Below are 19,563 nucleotides of genomic sequence, written 5' to 3' on the forward strand. Positions count from 1 at the left end.
TTTTCCCATTGCATGATTCTTAATTCATTTTTTCCATTTTAAGTTACTTAATTCAGTGGCATTAAGTACATTCACAGAAGAAGCCAGACACAAAGACCATATATTGTATTATCCTAATTATATGAAATATTCAGAATAGGCAAATCCAGCCAGGCACAGTGGCTCATGCCTGTAATCCCAGCATTTTGGGAGGCTGAGGTGGGTGGATCACTTGAGGCCAGGAGTTTGAGACCAGCCTGGCCAACATGGTGAAACTCCATCTCTACTAAAATACAAAAATTAGCTGGGTGTGGTGGCGTGTGGCTGTAACCCAAGGTACTCGGGAGGCCGAGGCAGGAGAATCACTTGAACCTGAGAGGTGGAGGTTGCAGTGAGCTGAGATCGCAGCACTGCACTCCAGCCTGGCAGCCTGGGCAACAGAGTGAGACTCTGGCTCAAAAAAAAAAAAAAAAAAAGAAAAGGCAAATCCATAGAGACAGAAAACGTAGTGGCTGCCAGGGGCTGGGGTGAGGGGTGCTGTGTGGTGGAATGGGGAGTGACTGCTTAATGAATATGGGGTTTCCTTTTGGGATGACAAAAATGTTCTGGAGCAATATAGTGACCTTATAATTCTGCTCTGAAGTATATGCTGCAAAGAACAGAAAGCAGGTGTTCAGACAAAAACTTGTAAGCTCAAATTTATAGCAGGATGATTCACAATGGCCAAAAGATGAAGCAATTCAAATGTCTGTCCACAGAAACAAATGAGGTCTACCCATGCAAGGGAATATTGCTCAGCCATGAAAAGGAAGAAGCACTGATAAACACAACTTGGATGACCTTGAAATCATCATGCTAAACATTTATCTTTCTTTTTTTTTTTTTTTTTGAGACAGAGTCTCACTCTGTCACCAGGCTAGAGTGCAGTGGCGCGATCTCGGCTCACTGCAACCTCCACCTCCCAGGTTCAAGCAATTCTCCTGCCTCAGCCTCCCGAGTAGCTGGGACTACAGGCATGCACCACCACGCCCAGCTAATTTTTGTGTTTTTTAGTGGAGACGGGGTTTCACCATGTTGGCCAGGATGGTCTCCATCTCTTGACCTCCTGATCCACCCGCCTCAACCTCCCAAAGTGCTGAGATTACAGGTGTGAGCCACCACGCCCGGCTGCTAAACGTTTCTCTTAACCTATTATTATTATTATTATTATTATTATTTTGAGATGGAGTCTTGCTGTGTTGCCCAGGCTGGAGTGCAGTGGCGCGATCTCTGCTCACTGCAACTTCTGCCTCCCAGGTTCAAGTGATTCTCCTGCCTCAGCCTCCCGAGTAGTTGGGATTACAGATGCGTGCCACCATGCCCAGCTAATTTTTGTATTTTTAGTAGAGACGGGGTTTCACCATGTTGGCCAGGTACTTGGGTCTTTATTATTATTATTTTTACTCAACTTGTACTTATGCTATTCCTGGCAGCTTTAGTCGTAATGGCCCCAAGCTGAAAACTATCCAGACGTCCATCAGCAGGTGAAGGCAGAAACAAACCCTGATGCATCCATACAAAAGGATACCCTGAGCCAGGCACGGTGGCTCACACCTGTAATCCCAGCACTTTGGGAGGCCTAGGTGGGCGGATCGCTTGAGGTCAGGAGTTCGAGACCAGCCTGGCCAGCATGGAGAAACCCTGTCTCTACTAAAAACACAAAAATTAGCTGAGCGTGGTGGCACGTGCCTGTAATCCCAGCTACTTGGGAGGCTGAGGCATAAGAATCGCTTGAACCCAGGAGGCAGATATTGCAGTGAGCTGAGATTGTGCAACTACACTCCAGCCTGGGCGACAGAGCAAGACTCTGTCTCAAAAAAAAAAAAAAGATATTCCTCACTGATGAAAAGGAATGAACTCCCAGTAGTCAATACCCCAGGAAAAGAAACTAGGGCTGGGCACAGTGATTCACACCTGAAACTCCAGCACTTTGGAAGACTGAGGTGGAAGGATTGCTCGAGCTCAGGAGTTCAAGACCAGCCTGGGCAACAGAGTGAGACCCCATGTCTTTTAAAAAAAAAAAAAAAGAAGAAAGAAAGACAATTAAATCCAGGCTGGGCACGGTGGCTCACCCCTGTAACCCCAGCACTTTGGGAGGCCGAGGTGGGAGGAGGATTGCTTTAGCCTGGGAGTTCCAGACCAGCCTGGGCAACATAGTGAGACCCTGTCTCTACTAAAAAAATTCAAAAAATTAGCTGGGTATGGTGGCACATGCCTATAGACCCAGCTACTTGGGGTGCTAAGGTGGGAGGATCGCTTGAGCCCCTGAAGTTGGGACTGGAGTAAGCTGAGATTGCACCAATGTACTCCAGCCTGGGCAACAGAGTGAGACCCTGTCTAAAAAAAAAAAAAAAAAAAAAGAAACGAAACCAGAAACAAAGAAGCAAATACTGCTGAAATAAATAAATAAAAATAAAAAATTTTTAAAAAGAAGCAAATACTGTACAATTCCATGCCTATGAGATTCTAGAAAAGATAAAACTTATACAGGGCAGAGAGCAGATAGTGCTTGCCAGGACCTAGGGAGCAGCTGGTGAGATTTACTGCAAAGGAACAAATGAGGATCTTTTGGGGGTGCTACAAATGTGCCCTATCTTGATTATGGTGATGGTTCTGGGACTGTATATAATTCCCCAAACTTATCACACCCTAGAAAACAAATGTATTTCAATAAGAGAGTGAACAGGGAGTCAGGTAGGCTGGGTGCGGTGGCTCACGCCTGTAATCCCAGCACAATGGGAGGCCGAGGAGGGCGGATCACCTGAGGTCAGAAGTTCGAGACCAGCCTGGACAACATGGTGAAACCCCGTCTCTACTAAAAATATAAAAATTAGCTGGATGTGGTCACGGGTGTCTGTAATCCCAGCTACTTGGAGGGCAGAGGTGGGAGAATCACTTGAACCTGGGAGGCAGAGGTTGCAGTGAGCCGAGAATGTGCCACTGCACTCCAGCCTGGGCGACACTGAGACTCTTATCTCAAAAAAAAAAAAAAAGAGAGTTGGGGAAAAAACAGAATGGATTTTATAGGACATAAATTATACCTTAGTAATCAGAAGGAAAAGAAAATAAAATTATTGAGCAGGCAGTGGTGTAAGCCGGTTCTAACTCTTTTAATCCTCAGAATGATACTATTTTTATGATCCCTGTTTCACAGATGAGAAAACTGAGGCAGAGGGCGGCTGGGTGACCTGCCCAAGGTCCCAAGCTAGGAGGGGATGGACCCAGTCTTGATATTCATCTTGTCAGGTGGCCAGCCTCCTTGCTGGTCTCTGTCCCCTCCATTTTCTGTCCTTCATTTTATTCCTGTTCTCGAATTTTTATTTATGCATTTGTAGAGATGGGGTCTTGCTATGTTGCCCAGTCTGGCTTTGAACTCCCGGGCTCTAAATGATCCTCCTGCCTCGGCCTCTCAAAGCGCTGGGATTACAGGGGCAAGCCACTGTGCCTGACCGCCACTCGTGTTCTCTTCTCTCTTGTTTTCCCCTTCCTAGGTCTCAACGGTGAGTGATTCTCTCCCCTCGTTCCCTCTCTCCGTCTCTTCCCTCATCCCCGTATGTCTCTGTCCCTCCTGGTCTCCAAACACCCTCCCTTCCCCCAGCTGTTTCCTCTGCCCCTGACCAGGCCTAATTTAGCAAATGCTCCAATCCTCTTATGGCAACAGCCCAGCCTCAGCAGAATGGCAGGGGAATTAGGTTCAGACGCATGACCCGTGGGGGAGGGGACTTTGGGGAGTTTTAACGAAACGATGCCCCCTCCTCCTCCCCTCCTATCCCCTCCACGGAAAAGCACTCGTGCCTGGGGCACACAATGATGATAAAATCACAGCTAAACCCTTCACGGTGCGCCTCCTATGTGCCAGGCACTGTTAAGCCCCTTCACTCATTGAAACGTCGGTGCAGCTCCCTGAGGGAGGGGCCGTGCCCCTCCCTGGATTTAAGGATCAGGAGAGGTTAATTAACTTTCCTGAGGCAAATGGGATCCAATCTCAGCCTTCTTGGTGCTTCTCAGGTTAAAGATGAAAAAACACTGGAGGGAAGTAAACTGAATGGGCCTGGGGGTCACACCGCACGGGGGCGCAGCTTCTGTTTGGGTAACTTCGGGACGATTTTTTTTTTTTGAGACGGAGTCTTGCTCTGTAATGGCGAAATCCTGCAACTTCCGCCTCCCGGGTTCAAGCGATTCTCTTGCCTCAGCCTACCGAGCAGCTGGGATTACAGGTGTCTGCCACCACGCCCGGCTAATTTTTGTATTTTTTAGTAGAGACGGGGTTTTGCCATGTTGGCCACGCTGATGTCGAACTCTTGACCTCAGATGATCCACCCGCCTTGGCCTCCCAAAGTTTTAGCCTCCGTAAAGTGTGGAAGAGAGAAGAGAGAGAGAGAGAGAGAGAGAGAGAGAGAAAATGCATTTCAGAGGAGAAACGGAAAGCAAGGTGGAGGAAGAGATTAGGTGGGAACAGAACAGACAAAACAGACGCCAGGAGGAGCTGAAGGACGTTATCCACCGGCCACATTCATACCTCACTGTGCAATTTGCAATACAAAGGACACCATGGGAATCCAGCTCCTGACATGCACCTGGGGCGCTGGGAAAGACAATGACTGTGAGGGAGGGATAATTAAGGACAGAGTGAGGGGACGGGTGGGCACGGAGGCCGACACCTGTCATCTCAGCACTTTGGGAGGCCAGGCAGGAGGATCGCTTGAGGCCAGGAGTCTGAAGCTGCAGTGAGTCATGATCGCGCCACTGCCCTCCAGCCTGTGCGACAGAGCGAGACCCTGCATCTAAAAAAATAACAAAAAACCTCACTGTCAACAGAGTAAAGAGGCAAGTCACAGAATAGGAGAAAACATTTGGAAATCACACATTTTTTAAGGGATTGATAATCAGAATATACCCACTCCTAAAACTCAACAGTAAAAAAAACAAAAAAACCAAAAAACCCTGATTTAAAAATGGGCAAAGGACTTGAACTGACAGTGCTCCGAGAAGATATATAAATGGTGAATAAACACTCAACAGTCTGGCCAGGCACGGTGGCTCACGCCTGTAATCCCAGCACTCTGGGAGGCTGAGGCGGGTAGATCACTTGAGGCCAGGAGTTTGAGACCAGCTTGGCCAACAGGGTGAAAACCCGTCTCTACTAAAAATACAAAAATTAGCCAGGCACGGTGGCGGGCACCTGTAATCCCAGCTACTTGGAGGGCTGAGGTGGGAGAATCGCTTGAACCTGGGAGGCGGAGGTTGCAGTGAGACGAGACTGCGCCACTGCACTCCTGCCTAGGTGACAGAGCAAGACTCTGTCCCCCTCCCCACCCCCAACCACTGGCAAAAACAAACAAACAACAACAACAAAAACACACACAAAAAAAGACAGAACATGCCAAGTTTGGGTGAGGATATGGAGTAACTGAAAATGTAAACTGGTAAAACCGATTTGGAAATCTGTTCAGCGTTATCTATAAAATTTGAACAAATGGCTTCTCTGTGACCCCAAAATTCTACTTCTAGTATTGTACTAACAGAAATGCATACATGGCTGGGTGCGGTGGCTCACGCCTGTAATCCCAACACTTTGGGAGGCTGAGGAGAGTGGATTGCTTGAGTCCAGGAGTTTGAGACCAACCTGAGCGACATAGGGAGAACTTATCTCAAAAAGAGAGAGAGAGAGAGAGAGAGAAAGGGAGGAAGGGAGGGAAGGAAGGAAGGAAGGAAGGAAGGAAGGAAGGACACACCTGTGTAATCACTACCCAGAGTGAGAAACAGAATATTCCCAGCAACACCAAGCTGTATGAGCCGTGACTGCACCACTACACTTGGTTTGTGAATTTTCCTCAACCAATGTTTTACTTCAGTGCCCCTATAGGTGGGCCAGAAAGGAGACATTTTCCAGAGAAAACCTGAGGCCCAGAGCAGTAGAGGAAAAAGCGGCTATTTTCTATGAATTTGGGAAAAAGAAACTCCATTCCCAAGACAAAGGGAATGTGGTCTAGAGAGATCAGAGAAAGGAACCAATTTTCTAAAAACAGAATAGACCTTATTTTATTTTATTACTTTTTTTTTTTTAGATGGAGTCTCACTCTGTTACCAAGGCTGGAGTGCAATGGCACGATCAGGACTCACTACAACCTCTGCCTCCTGGGTTCAAGTGATTCCCCTGCCTCAGCCACCCAAGTAGCTGGGACTACAGGTGCACGTCACCACGTGTAGCTAATTTTTGTATTTTTAGCGCAGACAGGATTTCGCCTTGTTGGCCAGGCTGGTCTCAAACTGCTGACCTCAAGCGATCCGCCCACCTTGGCCTCCCAAAGTGCTGGGATTACAGGCATGAGCCACTGCGCCTGGCCTATTTTACTTATATTTTGCATCGTTAAAAACCCCGCACCGTGGGGAATTCACAGTGCATGCCATGAAAATTGTCCCCAGCCCCATGGCGGCCCTTCCATGGGGCTACCATTCTCAGCAGCTTCCTGTGTGTCACCCTTCATGCCTGCTGTGCATATGGGAGCAAAACTGCCTATGTCTTGTTTTCCAATTTCTACACTTTCATATTATGTTTATTTTTATTTTTATTTTTTTGAGACAGAGTCTTGCTCTGTCACCCAGGCTGGAGGGCAATGGCGTGGTCTCGGCTCACTGCAACCTCTGCCTCTCGGGTTCAAGAGATTCTCCTGCCTCAGCCTCCTGAGTAGTTGGGATTACAGGCGTGTGCCACCACACCCGGCTAATTTTTGTATTTTTAGTAGAGACGGGGTTTCGCCATGTTGGCCAGGCTGGTCTCAAACTCCTGACCTCAGGTGATCTGCCCTCCTCGGCCTCCCAAAGTGCTGGTATCACAGCCGTGAGCCACTGCACCCGGCTCAGTTTTACACTTTCTTATCTCTTTACTTTGTTCCTCAAGCATGGTTCAAGAAACTTCTGTGCTTTTTATTTTTATTTTTTTAATTTTTTGAGACAGGTTCTTGCTGAGTTGCCCTGGCTGGAGTGCAGTGATGCCACCACAGCTTACTGCAGCCTTGACCTCCCACACTCAAATGGTCCTCCCACCTCAGCCTCCCGAGTAGCTGGGACTATAGGCATGCACCACCACGCCTGGCTAATTTTTGTATTTCTGGTAGAGATGGGGTCTCACTTTGTTGCCCAGGCTGGTCTCAAACTCCTGGGCTCAAGCGATCCCCACAATCCCCTGTCTCAGCCTCCCAAAGTGCTGGGATTACAGGTGTGAGGCATTGCGCCCGGCCTCCCTTTCTTTCTTTTCCTTCTTTTCTTTCTCTTCTCTTTCTCTCTCTCTCTCTTTCTTTTACTTTCTTTCTCTGCCTTCCTTCCTTCCTTCCATCCTTCCTTTCTCTCTCCCTCTCTTTCTTTCTTTTTTTTTAATAGAGTCTCATTCTGTCACTTAGGCTGGAATGCAATGGCACGATCTCAGCTCACTGCAACCTCCGCCTCCCACGTTCAAGTGATTCTCCTGCCTCAGCCTCCCGAGTAGCTGCGATTACAGGCACCTGCTACCCACGCCAGACTAATTTTTGTATTTTTAGTAGAGATGGGGTTTCACCATGTTGGCCAGGCTGGTCTCAAACTCCTGACCTTGTGATCTGCCTGCCTTGGCCTCCCAAAGTGTTGGGATTACAGGCGTTAGCTACCGTGCCTGGCCTCTATTTCTTCTATCTGTCTTCCTATTTTTTTTTCTTCTCCCCGCTGCGCCCCCCCGCGACGCCCGGCTTCGCAAGCTCATGATGTCTTCCTACTTCTGCACCTCTCTCTTATTTTCTGTTTTCTGGGAATAACATTTGAGCTCCTCCAAGGTCTGATGCCATCCGGCCCTGGCTCAAGTCTCCATCCTTCCTGCCCTGGCTTGCCGGCCTCTTCCTGTCCCTAAACAAGGCAAGCTCTGAGACAGAGGCCAGGTGTGGGGCTGAGGTGGATAGAGAGGTTTGCCGCTGAGCTGACCATAGCCATTCTCAAAGTGTGGTTCCTGCTGCTTCTCAGTGGCGTCAGCATCACCTGCTAATCAGAAACTGAAACTCTAGGGGTGAGACCCAGGGATCTGGGTTTTAAGGAGCTCTTCAGGGGATTCTAATGCCAACTAGACCTTGAAAATTGCTGGCTTATGGCCGGGCGCGGTGGCTCATTCCTGTAACCCCAGCACTTTGGGAGGCTGAGGTGGGCAGATCACCTGAGGTCAGGAGTTTGAGACCAGCCTGGCCAATGTGGCGAAACCCTATCTCTACTAAAAATACAAAAATTTGCCAGGCATGGTGGTGGCCGCCTGTAATCCCAGGTACTCGGGAGGCTAAGGCAGGAGAATGGCTTGAACTCAGGAGGCGGAAGTTGCAGTGAGCCGAGATTGCGCCACTGCACTCCAGCCTGGGCAAGAGAGGGAGACTCTGTCTCAAAAAACCAAGAAACAGAAAACAAAAAATTAAAAAAGAAGATTGCTGGCTTAAACTTGGTGCATTGGTGGGGGCTGGGGAGGAGGCTGGTTTTCAAGGTAATAACGTTTGATCAGTATCTCTTGCAGGGAGGAGGTGAGGTGAGGCAGGGCCACTAGTGACATTGCCCTGGGGACAAACTTGCAGGGACTGGGGAGGATTCTCCAAACCAGGGGAGCCAGGGGAGGGATTAGGGAGGGTTCTCTGTTCCAGGTCCCCTCCTGAGCAGATGTCATGATAAGAGATACCTGAATCCACCCAGGCCCATTGTATAGGTGGGGAAACTGATCCTGGAGGGAGGAAGGCTTTTGCCCAAGGTCAGACAGCTGATAATGATGAGGACCTCCAGGGCTTCCCAGCTGCTCTGAGACACTGTGCCCAGAATGTTCAGTACAAGGGAGTTGGTGAAATATCAGAAAGAGAAAAGCAGCCCCCAATGGCCAGGGGCTGGCCTTGCACTCACAGCCAGGCCTCCATGCTCTCTCTTCGGATAGAAGGGACTTCAGGCCGGGTGTGGTGGCTCACGCCTGTAATCCCAGTACGTTGGGAGGCTGAGGCGTGCGGATCACCTGAGGCTGGGAGTTCGAGACCAGCCTGGCCAACATGGCGAAACCCCATCTCTACTAAAAATACAAAAATTAGCCGGGCGTGGTGGCGGGTGCCTGTAATCCCAGCTACTCGGGAGGCTGAGGCAGGAGAATCGCTTGAACCCGGGAGACAGAGGTTGCAGTGAGCCAACATCGCACCATTGGACTCCAGCCTGGGTGACAAGAGTGAAACTCCATCTCAATAAATAAATAAATAAGTAAACAAATAAACATTATTAAAAAAAGAGAGGATTTCATAAAACACAATGCATTGTGCAAGAACTGGATTTAAACAAAGAAACAAGGACAAACGGACAAGGTTATTCTTTATGTTGCTCTGAGCTCTCTGTAATCATGTCTGAACCCAGAGAGTTCAAACCACAAAAACATGTTGTTCAAACCACAAAAGAGATCCGTGTCCTCCTATTCTGTCGAATACAAGTGACACTGTTTCTAGACAAAAACCCTAGTTCTGGGCACTCCTCATCCTCCTTACCTTCAAGGTAAGAGAATCAGAGTGACCCTCTTTTCCCGACAGCATCGAACCCAGAGCAAAACCACTTTTCTTATTTGTTAAAACTGCAGTAAAATAGGCATAACATACAATTTACCATCCTAACCTTTATTTATTTACTTTTATGTTTTTAGAGACAGGATCTCACTCTGTCGCCCAGGCTGGAGTGCAGTGGTGCTACCTTGGCTCACTGCAACCTCTACCTCCCGGGCTCAAGTGATCCTTCTGCCTCAGCCTCCCGAGTAGCTGGGATTACAGGTGCCCGCCACCACGCCTGGCTAATTTTTGTATTTTTAGTAGGGACGGAGTTTCACCATGTTGCCCAGGTTGGTCTGGAACTCTTGGGCAAGCAATCCACTCGCCTCAGCTTCCCAAAGTGCTGGGATTACAGGCGTGAGCCAGGGCACCCGGCCCCAAACTGAAACTTTGTACCTATCAAATATTGAACTCCTCATTCTCCCCATCCCCAGCCCTTGGGAACCTCTAACTTATTTTCTGTCTCTATGAATTTGTCTATGTTAGATATTTCTTGGGAGTGGACTCATACAATATTTGTCCTGGCTTATTTCATTTAGCATAAATACTCTCTAGGTTCATGGAGGTTGTAGCCTGTGCCAGAACTTCTTTCTTAAGGCTGAAGAATATTCCATTGCATGGATAGACCACATTTTGTTCATTCATTTGATAGACATTTGGGTTGTTTCAGCCTTTTGGCTATTGTAAAAGATGCTGCTATGAACATTAGTGCACAAATATTTGTTCACTTCCCTGATTTAAATTCTTTTTTTTTCCTGTTTTTAAATATTTTTTTTGGTTTGCATTCTTTTAGGTATAAAAGTCACTCTGTTTTGAATCCTTTCCAAAATTATCAAACAAGCTCAAATCCTATAACATTTGCCATTAAAAGCAAGGGCAGCCGGGCGCGGTAGCTCATGCCTGTAATCCCAGCACCTTGGGAGGCCAAGGTGGGCGGATCACTTGAGGTCAGGAGTTTGAAACCAGCCTAGTCAATATGGCAAAACCCCATCTCCACTAAAAATACAAAAATTAGCTCGGTGTGGTGGTGGGCGCCTGTAATCCCAGCTACTCGGGAGGCTGAGGCAGGAGAATCGCTTGAATCCGGGAGGCAGAGGCTGCAATGAGCCAAGATCGCGCCGGCAACAGAGCCAGACACCGTCTCAAAAAAAAAAAAAAAAAAAAAGCAAGGGCAAAAGCCACAATTCCTTTCACATCAATCTAAAACATCCTTTCAAACACCCTCTTACTGAGAGGCCCCAAAGGTTCCCTTTGTGTTCCTCCTTCTTGCAACAAGACAATAAACCCAACTTTGCTTGACTACTGGTGTCCCTCTGATGGTCTTCAGCTGATCAACATTGACAGGTTTCACCAAGTCAGTCTTAAAAACCAACCACCTGGGCATGGTGGTTCACACTTACAATCCCAGCAATTTGGGAGGTTGAGGCAGGAGGATCGCCTGAGCCCGGGAGCTGGAGATCAGGCTGGGCAACAGAGCAAAACCCTGTCTCTACAAAAAATAAAAGAAATTAGCTGGGCATGGTGGTGGGTGCCTGTAGTCCCAGCAACTTGGGAGGCTGAGGTGGGAGGAATGCTTGAGCCCATGAAGTCAAGGCTGCAGTGACCTTGACCTGTTGCCACTGTACTCCAGTCTGGGCAACAGAGCAGGACCCTGTCTCAAAACCAAAAATACAAAACAAAAACAAAAACAAACAACAACCTATGCTCCAAAACCATTTCTGGGGAAATAATCAGATTCCCTACCCGTTCACCTACGAAGCCCAGCTAGAGTCTCTCGTCTTAATCTTTGCCAATCGAATACACAAAGTTTTTTTTTTTTTTTTTCACAGAGTCTCGAATTGTCGCCTGGGCTGGAGTGCAATGCCGTGATCTCCACTCACTGCAAGCTCTGCCTCCTGGGTTCAAGCAACTCTCCTGCCTCTGCCTCCCAAGTAGCTGGGGTTACAGGTGCCCGCCACCACGCCCAGCTATTTTTTTGTATTTTTTTGTAGAGATGGGGTTTCACTATGTTGGCCAGGCTGGTCTCAAACTCCTGACCTCTTGATCTGCCCGCCTCAGCCTCCCAAAGTGCTGGGATTACAATCACGAGCCACCACGCCTGGCCTCGAATATGCAAAGTTTTACATTTAATTTATTTTAGAAATTATAGAGAGGGGGACAATCTACTCACATCTTATAGACCAAGAAAACTGTGAGATCATTCCTGTTGACAGCAGGGCCATCATCTGCTTTGGTGAATAATGTGTTCCCAGCCACCTAAAAGCCGAACAAAATGTGCAATTACGGTAAAATGTTTCCAGAAAGGAAGCAGAATATAGATACAATGATGGAAGAATGCCACAATGAGATACTAAGCAACCTTTTAAGAGCGTGCAGGGAACTTGTAAACATACCATCTATTTGTTTTATAATTTATTTATTTATCTATTTCCAAGACAGGGTCTCTACTCTGTCACCCAGGCTGGAGTGCAGTGGTTTGATCATGGCTCACTGCAGCCTCGAATTCCTGGGCTCAAGCGATCCACCCCCCTCAGCAGCCCAAGTAGCTGGGACTACAGGTGCATACCACCACACCTGGCTAGTTTTTTTTTTTTTTTTTTAATATATTTTGTAGCGATAAGGTCTCGCTATGTTGCCCAGGCTGGTCTCGAACTCCTGGCCTCAAGTGATCTTCCCCCCCTTGACTCCCAAAGCCCTGGGATTACATGCATGAGCCACCATGCCCAGCCACTGTTTTGTTTCAGTTTATATTTATTTATTTATTTATTTTGAGACAGAGTTTCACTATTGTTGCCCAGGCTGGGGTGCAATGGCACGATCTTGGCTCATCACAACCTCCACCTCCTGGGTTCAAGCAATTCTCCTGCCTCAGCCTCCCAAGTAGCTGGGATTACAGGCATGTGCCACCATGCCCAGCTAATTTTGTATATTTAGTAGAGATGGGGTTTGTCTATGTTGGTCAGGCTGGTCTCGAACTCCCTACCTCAGGTGATCCACCCACCTCGGCCTTCCAAAGTGCTGGGATTACAAGCGTGAGCCACTGCGCCCGGCAGAACTTTCTTATATTTAAATGTCTATCTTCACAAAATAGTACCAGTGAGCTTGTTCATCTGCTTATGTCTTTATTGGCCAAATAAACAGCCACAGTGCAAAATCTCTGTGGTCACTACTGTGTTCCCAGCATGTCCTGTAGATGAAGCCGGACAACGTGTGCGATGAGGAATCATTGCTGGGGATGCTGCTTTCTACAATAGAACTCTAAGTAGCAGGTGAAAACAATGAGCGAGGCCCGTGGTAACAATGTCTACGTTTTATTGAATTTTGAAATTGATTGCATGAGTCATTTCTTTTTCTTTTTTTTTTGGGAGGGGGCCGGAGTCTCCCTCTGTCACCCAGGCTGCACTGCAACCTCTGCCTCTCAGGTTCAAGTGATTCTCTTGTCTCAACCTCCCAAGTAGCTGGGATTACAGGTGCCTGCCACCAGGCCCAGCTATTCTTTTTGTAGTTTTAGTAGAGACGGGGTTCTGCCATGTTAGCCAGGCTGGTCTCGAACCCCGGACCTCAGGCGATCTGCCCGCCTCGGCCTCCCCAAGTGCTAGGATTACAGGCGTGAGTCACCGCGCCCGGCCTTGCATGAGTCATTTTTAGCTTCCTGGATCATAAGCCTTGTCAATCTCCTTGACCCCTGAACCCATGTGGGTCCTGCTATGAGGAGATGAGGGCAGCCAGGGGTCTGACACAGCAGATGCATCTCTGAGGGACCTGACTTGTGTGAACCAAGGTAATGGGTCCCCTGCATACATCAGCAGCAGTCCATGGAAATGTCCATCAGACCTGTGTCCCCTCCTGGTTGGGGGAGCAGGAAACTTCAAGAATGAATAGTAGGGGCCAGAGTGGCCTCAAAGGACCAAAGAGGAGGTGGTGGGGTCATCCAGGAGAGAGGGATGGTGACTGGACAAGGCGGGCAGCCCGGGAGCCGGGAGGAGTGGGTAGACTCGCTGGCATTGATCATGTGGGGCCCCAGCCCTGGGAAGGAATAAGGATGACTCCTGGGGGCTGGCTGGCAGTGCCTCTCCTGAGATGGGGACCCCAACCACAGGTCATGATGTTGACTCCCCCGATCCCATGTGGAATGCCACCTCACCTGGGCTAGGGCCCATGAGGGTGAAACCAAGGCTGTGTTGTCCACTGAGGTTCTCCAGCTCCTAGCACAGCTCGGCAGGCAGTACCTGATCAGTGATGAAGGATTAATCCACCATTCAACTCCTCCAGGGGGCGGGACTGCAGGGCAGGGTGGGAAACGGAGGGTCCTGGCAGGGTGGGCCAGGGTGGGCACAGCAGAGAAGTGATTTAAGAGCCAAGCCCTTGTCAGTACACACTTGTGTTTGGGAACAGATCAGGACTCAGGATGCAAGACCCTGGTCATCTCCAAGGTGAGCGGGGACAGAGGTGTGAGGGGTCTGGGCTGATCCTGTGGCTGAGGCTGCAGAGTGCAAATCTGGGCAGCCAGAGAAGGGCTGGGCCTGTGCGGGCGGCTTCCTGTCCTGCAGACGGGGGAGAACTTAGTGGTGTCTGGGAAATGAAAAATCATGCAGCTGGGTGTAGCGTCTCACGCCTGTGATCCCAGCTCTTTGGGAAGCCAAGGTGGGAGGATCACTTGAGCCCGGGACTCTGAAACCAGCCGAGCCAACATAGTGGAGACCCCTCTTTAGCAAAAATACAAAAATTACCCAGGGGTGGTGGTGCACACCTGTGGTCCCAGCTACTCGGGAGATTAAGGTGGGGGGTTCCTTGAGCCCAGGAAGTGGAGGCTGCCTTGAGCCGTGATCACATCACTGCACTCCAGCCTGGGTGACAGAGCGAGATCCCCTCCAAGAAAAAGAAAGAAGGAAAGAAATTAAACCATGCAGTTGAGTGGAGCAGAGGACTGGGCAGGTGGTGGCGCCCCTGCAAGTGTCAGGGTCCCTATAACCCTTGGATGGGAGGGGACGGGGCAGCTGGGGAGGGCTGAGCAGGCCTGAGGCAGCCCCGTCTGCTCCGAGGTGAGGCGCCTACGCTGCCTGCCTTCCCAGGAGCTGTTATCGCGCCCATTTCCTAGATGTGGACCCTGAGGCCCAGAGAGGTGCAAGGTCTGGTCTGGATACCAGGCTGCTATCCGCGGTGCCGCCCCAGCCCACACTGCCTGGGCTCCTGGCCTGGCGCAGGGGACGGGGTCCCTAGGGGGGCTGGGGGCTGCCTGGGGGTTTCTGTGACCTGTTTCCCTCCCGCCCCCAGGCCCTCCCCTGGCCCTGGACCCTCCAAGGAGACAGCGGCAGGGGTGCTAGGTCTGGTCTGGATACCAGGCTGCTATCCGCGGTGCCGCCCCAGCCCACACTGCCTGGGCTCCTGGCCTGGCGCAGGGGACGGGGTCCCTAGGGGGGCTGGGGGCTGCCTGGGGGTTTCTGTGACCTGTTTCCCTCCCGCCCCCAGGCCCTCCCCTGGCCCTGGACCCTCCAAGGAGACAGCGGCAGGAGCGCACGGTCTACACTGAAAGCCAGCAGAAAGTGCTAGAATTTTACTTTCAGAAGGACCAGTACCCGAACTACGACCAGCGACTGAATCTGGCGGAGATGCTCAGCCTCAGGGAGCAACAGCTGCAGGTCTGACCCCCACCCCCACCCCGCCCGCCCCAGTCACCCCAAGGAGCCTCCCCACCGCTGTCACTCACCGGGGCCTGGCCCGCCCGACCACCTCCCGCCCTGCCACGCAAGGGGTCCCGCCAGTGTAGACCCGGGCTGCATCCTGAGTCCTGTTCCAACTCTATGCTAGCCCAAACTCGCCCACATGATCGGCCCAGGCTGTCCCCCACGGGGTCTCCCGGTGCCCGGACCTCAGGCACCCGTGAGAACCCGCGGTCCCTCCCCTCGAACCCTCCCTGGCCCCCCGGGCACCTGGGCGGCAGACCCGGCTCCTCCCCTCCCACCCCACCCTCCTCCCCCTACTTTCCCCTCCCTTCTCCAGGCCTGGGAGCCGGGGGCCCTCATATGGTGGGTGCGGGGTGGGGGTGAACACCGGGAGAGTTTTGAGGCCGGCGCCGCCCCCGAGCGGCTCACCCGGGCCGCGCGAGTCCCTCCTTCACACCTTCTCCCTGTCCCCTCTGCCCCCCAGGTGTGGTTCAAGAATCGCCGCGCCAAACTAGCTCGGGAGCGGCGGCTCCAGCAGCAGCCCCAGCGCGTCCCTGGGCGGAGAGGCCGAGGAGCCCGCGCTGCGCCCCTAGTCCCTGCAGCCGCTGCCTCCTTCCCTGGGGGTCCTGAGTTCCCGCAGGGCAGGGGTTCCTGGATCTCCCCTCAGCCGGGCCCCTGGGGAGTCCTCCCAGCAGCAGAACCGAAGATCTACAGCCTCCCCCGGACCTGGGGTGGCCCTGAGTGTGGAACACAGGAGGGCCTCAAGGCTGCCCCGGGTCCAGGCCCTGGCCCAATCCCAGCCCCTATCCCAGGCCCAGCCCAGATCCCAGGCCCAGTCCCAGGCCCAGCCCCGAATTTAGGCCCAATGTCAGGCCCACTCTCAGTCTCCATCCCAGGTCCAATACCAGCCCCCATCTCTGGCCCAGGCCCAATCCCAGACCCAGTCCTAGGCGGAACCCTGATGCCAGGCCCAGGATCACTCCCAACCCCAGCCCCAGGCGCCTTGTGGCCTCAGAGCCCCTATGCCTCCAACTTGTCGCCAGACACCCAGTTATACCCTGACTTCACCAAGCTGCTCCCGCTCCTAGACCCGTTCGAGGAATCCTCACTCTCCACCACGATGTCTCAGTACAAAGAGGAGGATGGCTTTGTGGAGAAAAATCACTCAGTCCCCAGGTCATTACTGGATTTATAGGGTGCCTGTGCCTGCAAAGTTCTTCAGATCCCAGAGGGCCTGGAGTGGCTGATCTACACTGCTGGTGACTTTCTGCAGTGAATGCATCACCCTTTACCCACCCTGCTGCAGGTGGACATTTGCTGTCTTCACTGTGCAGCCATCACAGGTGGCTCTGCTGTGAATGTGCCTGCCTGTCATTTGAATTGAGCCTGAGCATTTCTCTGCTGAGACTGGAGTCGCTGCTCACTGGGATGTTTGGCATTAGTGGATGCTGCTCGAGAGCTTTGTAAAGGGCTTTTCCCAGCCCTCCTTCTGGTCAACGTCCTCCCCAACACTGAGGATTGTGAGACTTTTTAACATTTGTCGATCCAGTGACTTGTGGTTTTGTTGTGGTTGTAATATCCATTTCCCTGATGATTGAGAGATTGAGAAATTCTCATATGGGTATTAGGCATTTTCAAATAGTGACTATTTTTCGTTTTTTTTTTGAATTTTTTCTCATTTTTATTAAACAGTGACTATTCATGGTCTTTTTGGCCCATTTTTTGTAGTTGATTTCTTTACAAATGTTTATAATTTTTTTTTTTTTTTTGAGTCAAAGCCTTTCTCTGCTGCCCAGGCTATCGTGCAGTGGCACGATCTTGGCTCACTGCAGCCTCTGCTTCCTGGGTTCAAGTGATTCTCTAGAGTCTCAGCCTCCTGAGTAGCTGGGACTACAGGTGCCCACCACCGTGCCTGGCCAATTGTATTTTTAGTAGAGATGGGGTTTCACCATGTTGGCCAGGCTGGTCTTGAACTCCTGACCTCAAAGTGTTCCGCCTGCCTCAGCCTCCCAAAGTGCTGGGATTACAGGTGTGAGCCACTGTACCCGGCCACGATGTTTTAAAATAAAACTCCATTGGGAGTTAATATTCTGCGAGGCTCTCCTATTATGTGGCTCGTCTTCTTGCTTTTGTTAAGTAGATCACTGTGCATAGCATTCAAAACATTCATCAGCAGATTCATTCTTCAGTAGAAGAAAAAACCCAATTTAAAAATCAGACTTGATGGACAAGGACTGTTATAAAAGTTTATTTTTTTTTTTTTGAGACAGGGTCTCACTCTGTCATCCATGCTGGAGTGCAGTGGTGCCATCTTGGCTCACTGCAACCTCCGCCTCCCAGGTTCAAGTGATTCTCCTACTTCAGCCTCCTGACTTGCTGGAACTACAGGTGTGGGCCACCACACCTGGCTAATTTTTGTATTTTTTTGTAGAGACAAGGTTTCTCCATGTTGCCCAGACTTGAGCTTTCAAGTTTCTTCAAGAAAATTGTTGGAATTTTAATTGGAATGACATGAAATTTAGAAATGTTTTTGGGAGAAATTGAAATTTTTACAAAGTCTAGTCGACCTAGTACTTATTTATATTCATTCAATCGGTGTTTTACAAAGGTTCTTCATGAAATGTTGTTATTGTTATTATTATTATTATTTTTCTGACAGAGTCTCGCTCTGTCGCCCAGGCTGGAGTGCAGTGGTGCAGTCTTGGCTCACTGCAACCTCTACCTCCCGGGTTCAAGTGATTATCTTGCCCCGGCCTCCTGAGTAGCTGGGCTTACTGGGATTACAGTCGCACACCACCACGCCCGGCTAATTTTTGTATTTTTAGTAGAGATGGGGTTTCACCATGTTGGCCAGGCTGGTCTTGAACTCCTGACCTCAGGTGATCCATCCCCGTCGGCCTCCCAAAGTGCTGAGATTACAGGCGCGAGCCACCGCGCCTGGCTGAAATGTTATTATTTAATCTCAGAGCTCTTGCATGCTTCTTTCTGTAGATTTATTTCTTGTACTTCATTTTTATTATTGTCTGATATTTTACATGGTATTTTAAATTTCTTATTTTTAAAAAATATGTTTGTCTTGCACATAGGATTCAGTTGATCTGTTTATCTTGTTTCCGGGAACCTAGTTCAATTCTTTTGAATTCTCATAGCTTAGCTGGACATTGTAAATTTAAAAATGAATAAAACTTCATGGTTACTTTGTGGACATTGATTCCTGCTAAGCCGACGAGTGCCTCCTCCTCAGCCCTCCACACCCGTCTCCGCGTCTCGCTTCCTCTGCCGCCCCCTAGTGGCCGTCCTGGCCCTGGGTCTCCCCACAGCGGGTTCTCTGACCCTGCCTGTCCTGGTCCCGTTTAGCAAATGCTCTAATCCTCTTAGGCCAGGCCAGCCTCAGCAAAGCAGAGAGAGAATTAGATCAGATGTTGGGGGAAGGGAGGACGGCTGTGCGTGTGTGCGGGGGACAGACCTCCAGGATGTAATGAAAGCTCCTCCTTATCTAGCCGACCCTGGTAGTAAAATGCACACAAAAACACCGGAACTTCACACCAGTCAGACTCTGACAGTGTGGGAAGAGTAGGGAGGAACCTAATCCATCTATTGTAGGCGAGGGAGCCCCTGTGGACATTCTGGGGGCATGGGGGAGAGGTGGTCCAGTCTGACTGTAGATTCAGAATCACATCCTGGGCCTGGGGGAGGGACGGTGGTGCTCCAGGGCCCTGCAGGCATATCAGTGAATGGAAAATGGGTTAGTTTATTAATGAAGATGGAATTTGCATGTGCCCTGATTAGCTGAATAGAAAGTGAATGGGTTAAGTAGAACAGAATTCCTCTCTTTTTCATCTCCTCAATTCTTCTTTTTTTTGGATACAGGATTTCACTCTGTCACCCAGGCTGGAGTTCAGTGACGCGATGTCAGCTCACTGCAACCCCTGCCTCCCCGGTTCAAGTGATTCTCCTGCCCCAGCCTCCCGAGGAGCTGGGATTACAGGTGCCCGCCACCACGCCCGGCTAATTTTTATATTTTTGGTAGAGATGGGGTTTCACTATGTTTGCCAGGCTGGTCTGGAACTCCTGACCTCAGGTGATCCACCTGCCTTGGCCTCCCAAAGTGCTGGGATTACAGGCATGAGTCACCAGGCCGGGCCACGGATTAGTTTGCTAATGAATGAAGATGGAGTTTGCACGTGCCCTGATTAGCTGAACAGAAAGTGAATGGATTAAGTAGAACAGAATTCCTCTCTTTTTAATCTCCTCAATTCTTCTTGTTTTTGGAGACAGGGTCTCGCTCTGTTGCCCAGGCTGGACTGCAGTGA

The 19,563-nt window shown here is 50.2% G+C and overlaps 1 protein-coding gene across 2 annotated transcripts; it reads left to right on the forward strand.

Annotated features, from left to right (window-relative positions):
• The first annotated feature begins 9,857 nt into the window (after positions 1 to 9,857).
• TPRX2 (tetrapeptide repeat homeobox 2) lies at positions 9,858 to 18,140 on the forward strand. Of its 2 annotated transcripts, none has more exons than XM_055103496.3 (3): positions 9,858 to 14,020; positions 15,057 to 15,226; positions 16,339 to 18,140. In XM_055103496.3, exons 1-3 carry the CDS (start codon positions 13,996 to 13,998, stop codon positions 16,495 to 16,497), a joined length of 354 nt encoding a protein of 117 aa, XP_054959471.2. In that variant the 5' UTR covers positions 9,858 to 13,995; the 3' UTR covers positions 16,498 to 18,140. The 2 variants fall into 2 exon arrangements, with proteins under 2 accessions (XP_054959471.2, XP_054959470.2); XM_055103495.3 differs by having other exon boundaries at positions 13,996 to 14,020; positions 15,735 to 18,140.
• Positions 18,141 to 19,563: the final 1,423 nt, after the last annotated feature.

The sequence above is a fragment of the Pan paniscus genome, chromosome 20 (assembly GCF_029289425.2).
Source record: "Pan paniscus chromosome 20, NHGRI_mPanPan1-v2.0_pri, whole genome shotgun sequence".
NCBI classification, from domain to species: domain Eukaryota; kingdom Metazoa; phylum Chordata; class Mammalia; order Primates; family Hominidae; genus Pan; species Pan paniscus.